We start from the raw sequence: 5149 nt of genomic DNA, 5'->3' as shown, positions 1-5149 counted from the left end.
AACAAATAAAAAATAGGTTAAAATTATATGGGAAATATTATTAATAATGTAGAAGTTGTATATGAATGGCAGTTAACGTCAATGACTAAATTATTAATAAAGGGATGTCAACTTTCTCTTGAATTTACCGCTGGATTTCAGGTTAAATGACCTGTGTTTAAATCCTTAAGAAATACTGAATATATATAAATTTATTTGTTTGAATAGCATTGCATAGTCGGATGGGTATTCTAATGATTCCAAAGGGGCAGGAAGCCAGAAAATTTGAACAGTGCTCTGAGCTTGCTTCAAAAATGGAAGAAATAAAAAAAGGTTAGTTGGGAGAAGTTATGTGGGAGCAGATGGTATGTCATGTAGGAGAGATATGAGTGAATGCCTTGCTATCTGTTGTAGGTCTAGGGTCCGAGCTGCCGCATCATCTGAATGATGGTAGGTGATGCCACGCTCCTAGTGAATTCTCTGTGGCCGGAGGTGAAACAGAGTTATAAAGAACACAGGAATCTGCTTGCTAGATGTTCTTTATTTGAAGGAGCACAGCAGTGAACGGAGGACCCTAGAGGTCACCACTTTACCGAACGTGTCTGAGTATCATGATGGGAAGGGATCTCAGATGACCTGCAACCTACCCTCAGCCCATTTGAGAAGAAGAAAGGAGACTCAGATGAGCAAGCCATGGGTCAAGAGGAAATGCACTGTAAGAAGGGCTTAAAGTAAAGAGAGAGATGTCAGCAGGAAGCCAGGCTGTTTTCAAACCAGTGTATACAACAAAATGTCCAGCAGTCCCAGTGGAACACAGCAGGAAGGTTCATAATTCAAGGAAGGTAAAAGATTGAAAAGAGTTATCTTCCCCAATCAACACAGGGTGCCCTTGACTACAAGTTTGAGATCCCCTCCCCCCCATCCTCCCACTGCCATAAACCCCTGAAACTGAGAGCTAAGGCAGGGATTCTGTGAGTAATAAGAATGTAATCCGCTGAGGAGAACCTGGAGCAAGCAGGGCTATTCCTGTTTTCAGAGTCCCTGTCAAGCCAGTTATGGATGGATTTGCAATTGGAAATTGTTCTGGAAATGATTGGACCAGGCCAGTGTTGGCAGCTCCACTGCCCCCGGGTGGGGCAGCAAGCCCCAATAAAAAGGTCCTCTGCTGCACGACTGATATCCTCCTGCTACTCGAGTCTCGGCGACTTTGGAGAACCTGGTGAGGCTGATTCTTCAGTTCAGCTTTGTTCTTGGGCTCCTGAATGTTGAATTTATGCTGGAGATAGCAAATCTGGTGGGCCCAAAGTTTTGATCATGGGTTTTAATGTTACTTAGCGGATGGGAACTTGAAATTCGGTCACACTGCTATGCCGTATTTATTAGCTTTCTAGTACATAGTTTGAGTACCCCTATCAAAAAAGAAATTAATAGGGAAATTTTGACATGAGGGCGAGGCAAAGAACAGTGTATTTTTCCTTTTTCTATACCTTTCTTGTATCCCTCTGCTATGATTTCAGAAGAATTTATCTTAGAATGTGTGAGGCCCTTGTATGCTTCCTGCTGGCCCTTTGCTCTGTACATAAGTCATTTTGTTGGGACCTCATGAGAGAAGAAGTGATAGGAATTGCTTGTGAGCCTGCGAAGCAGCTTAGAACTTGGGTTGGCCTTTTCTGAAGATGTTGTTTTCCTTAAAAGAAAGAAAGAAAAGAAAAGAAAAACAAAACCATCACTTAACTCTTTCAAACAAAGATATTTTCTCTGTAAAATCATGCGAGAAAAGAGAAGATCTTCTCTGGGCTGATGAAATAATTTGCTAAAGAGTGAGAGTGTTAAAGAGATTAAAGCACAGTGTTAGAGACTGGAGAGGTAGTATGTGATGGTATTACAAAACCTTTGGCTTTTCTCTTTGTAGGAGTTCCTTCTTGTGAACACTGTCATATAATTTCTTTCAGATCCTAAGACTCCAGAAAGATGTCTTATCAACAGCAACAGTGCAAGCAGCCCTGCCATCCACCTCCAGTGTGCCCACCAAAGTGCCCTGAGCCTTGCCCACCTCCACCGTGTCCTGAGCCTTGCCCACCTATAAAGTGTCCTGATCCTTGCCCACCTCAGCAGTGCCAGCAGAAATGCCCTCCTGTGCCACCTCCCCAACCATGCGAGCCGAAGTGCCCACCCAAGTGCAAGTAACAGCTTCAGATTTCATCTGGATCAGGAAAGGATAAGGACAATTGGCTCGCCTAGTTCCCCAGCTCCACCTTCACCTTCTCTTCAAAGCGCATCATGGATACAGAAGAAGCTTCTCCACCCTTCAGCCTGAGATATGCCTGTGGTGATGCTGACAGCCCGAGGTTTCCTTCCTGAGGTGGCTGTCCTGCTTCCCCCGGGAGGCAGGTGAGAAAGAGTCACAGTGCTTCCAAAGGAAGAGTAGCGGTTCCCTTTCTGGGTGCCATCAGACGATTCCCTTGCTGTCTCCTGTGTCTGTCTGTCACCTGGGCAGGGGTTTCTACCAGCTGGAGGAATGTTACTTATCCTCCTTTTCCTGAATAAACTACAGTCATTTTGTGTGATGCTAAGAACGTTTTCTTTCTTTTAAAAGTGCTTTAGCAACATCATATCATTTTGTTTTATTTCTATCCTTTGATGCCAAGGTTCAGGCTCTCACAATCAGTGTGATCTGATTTTGATATCAAAGATTATTTCTCTATAATTTCAAATCCATATTATTTTCATAATTATTGCTTGATTGATTTGAGGAAGAAATTATTTAATTCTTTGGGATTTCAGTCCCTTCACTAAAAGGTGGGAAAGTCACGTTCCCATTGCAAGCTTGTCTGAGGCATGAAAATTGCCTGAATGTGTGTAATTTAGCTGGCACCGTGCTGCACACAAAACGGGCACTTGCGGAGGCAATAGGTCCTCATGGTCTCGGTTGTCATCAGTGTCACCACTGTCACTACCAGCACCATGTTTGCTCCGGCAGGAAAGTGGCTCATGTATAAGTAATTTAGCAAACAAGAAGATCCTGAAGCTCCATTACCATCTCATATGTGTTCTTCTTTTTTAACTAAGCATATTTTTAATGTGATGTTACAGATAAACAGTTTTGGAAATTCATGGAATATTCTGCATAAACTTATAGTAGTTCTGAGAACATGGGTAGTAGAGAAGAAAGGGAAATGAAGAGGGTCTTTATGTGGCAAATGCTGCCTCCTCTCCGTGCATAAAACGATCTCTTCCTATTCCAGAACTCGTCAACCTCAGGGTCTATTACATTTTTTCACTCTGAAATTACTTTCCTATTGTTCACGCCCACCTTTGAAGAGGACTTAGTTTTTCAATGTTTATTTGGATTTACAAAGTCACTGTTGCTCTGCAGCTTGTTTTCGATTTGCTTAGCTTACTAGTCAAGTAAGCTGTGAAAAAGGATATGTTCTTTCAGCATATCTCTTCTTGTGGGCCTAAGTGTCCACAAAACAGAATAGTTAATTCATTGGTTTTTTTTTTTAAGTATTTATTTATTAATTTATTGGCTGTGTTGGGTCTTCGTTTCTGCGCAGGGCTTTTCTCTAGTTGCTGCAAGTGGGGGCTATTCTTCATGACTGTGTGGAGGCTTCTCAGTGTGCTGGCCTCTCATGTTGTAGAGCATGGGCTGTAGGTGCACAGGCTTCAGGAGTTGCCGCCCAAGGACTCAGTAGTTGTGGCTCCAGGGCTTAGTTGCTCCGTTGCACATGGGATCTTCCCTGGCTAGGGATTAAATCCATGTCCCCTGCATTGGCAGGCAGATGCTTAAACATGCTGCCACAGGGAAGTCCACAGAATACTTTATTCAGATCACACACACACATACATACACACGCACAACACACAACATGCCTGCACACACACGAAAAATAGCATTATTTTGAAAAGAAACAATATCTTCATGTTAAGTCATATTGTACCTGAACATAAAAAAGATTCAGAGGATCTTTCTCTTTGTACACGTTCTTCACTTGCACACCTAGAAGTAAAGGAATCCAAGATGACAGAACTGCAGGTTGGTAAAGATTCCCATGTAACTACTCAACTCTCAGCAGACTATGACTGGAGTGGAAAATAGACACTGATACTTGGGAGCTCTCTTTCCTGTAGCTAGTGTTGTCTGACCTGACACAAACATTACTTCTTTGAGGTGGGATGTGACTGTAATAAATCTTAAATTGAGGCCTTGGCTGAGGAGTCCGGAGGTGGTTAGCAAGGAAAGTGATATTGGAAACCATGAATGCGGCGATACACGCTATTCAATGGCAAAAGGTTTGCAGTAATGGTTGGCCACCGTCACTTAAGAGGCTGACAGAATGTGGCTTATTAGTTGTAATGATCAGGGAATTTCAACAGACATATGTTCAGGAAAAATGCTTTCTGGTTTGCAGGCCAGAAATGAGGAAAAAATGAGAAAAGAAAGACTGTAGGGCAGAAATTCAAAACCTTGTGAAATTAGAAAACTCACCACTTGTAAGCCCCAAAGAGGAAGAGATGAGAATAGAAGTGATTTTGAACTTCAGGTCCATTTTCAGCCGACTGTAACAACAGAGAAAAGAGATAGAAGTTGTCGTCTCTTCACCTTTGTGCCAGGGATCTCATGGCAGCTCTATTAAGTTCACAGGGAAAGCAGCAAAGTAAATTAGGAAAGAACATTACTTCTAGGAAAGGACCTGAGCATGGTCTCTAGAACATAGAAATGATTGGAGGACTACATTATCTCAGATGCTTAATATGTTTTTGAGGGATTTGACCACGAAATACACTATGTGCCAAAAGTAAAAAGTGTTTGATTTTTCAAGAACAGAAATGACTTTCCAGCCCTCCTGTCCCCACTTTCCATACAACCCATTTCACATGTGGTCAGTACAGGTGACTGAAAGGGACTACCCACTGTGAGGTGGATACAAGGCCCACAGGGAATGATGGATACGGGAAGCTCTCCCAGGGAACAGTATCAGAGCCCGATAGAGGCAAGGAGGAGAAGGAGCACAGAGATTCTCAGAGTCTGTTACTCTCTTGTATGATTGCTATTCTGTCATCTTTTCCTTCCAGCTTTACTGAGATATAATTGACAAATTAAATTGTATATATTTACAGTGTGTAATGTGATCATGTGACGTATGTTACTTTGTGCAATGATTACCAT

At 42.4% G+C, this 5149-nt stretch overlaps 1 protein-coding gene across 1 annotated transcript; it reads left to right on the top strand.

Annotated features, from left to right (window-relative positions):
• Positions 1 to 1171: 1171 nt before the first annotated feature.
• Positions 1172 to 2460, top strand: LOC130846246 (small proline-rich protein 2E-like). Its single transcript, XM_057724359.1, has 2 exons — positions 1172 to 1198; positions 1932 to 2460. Exon 2 carries the CDS (start codon positions 1951 to 1953, stop codon positions 2164 to 2166), a length of 216 nt encoding a protein of 71 aa, XP_057580342.1. The 5' UTR covers positions 1172 to 1198; positions 1932 to 1950; the 3' UTR covers positions 2167 to 2460.
• The last annotated feature ends 2689 nt before the right edge of the window (positions 2461 to 5149 follow it).

The sequence above is a fragment of the Hippopotamus amphibius genome, chromosome 1 (assembly GCF_030028045.1).
Source record: "Hippopotamus amphibius kiboko isolate mHipAmp2 chromosome 1, mHipAmp2.hap2, whole genome shotgun sequence".
Taxonomy (NCBI): Eukaryota; Metazoa; Chordata; class Mammalia; order Artiodactyla; family Hippopotamidae; genus Hippopotamus; species Hippopotamus amphibius.
Note: the sequence above shows the minus strand (reverse complement) of the source record. Positions and strands in the feature narration are given on the sequence as shown.

Bases quoted from the DNA above. Each gene is read 5' to 3' on its own strand.
- LOC130846246 (XM_057724359.1), top strand. From the start codon at position 1,951: ATGTCTTATCAACAGCAACAGTGCAAGCAGCCCTGCCATCCACCTCCA.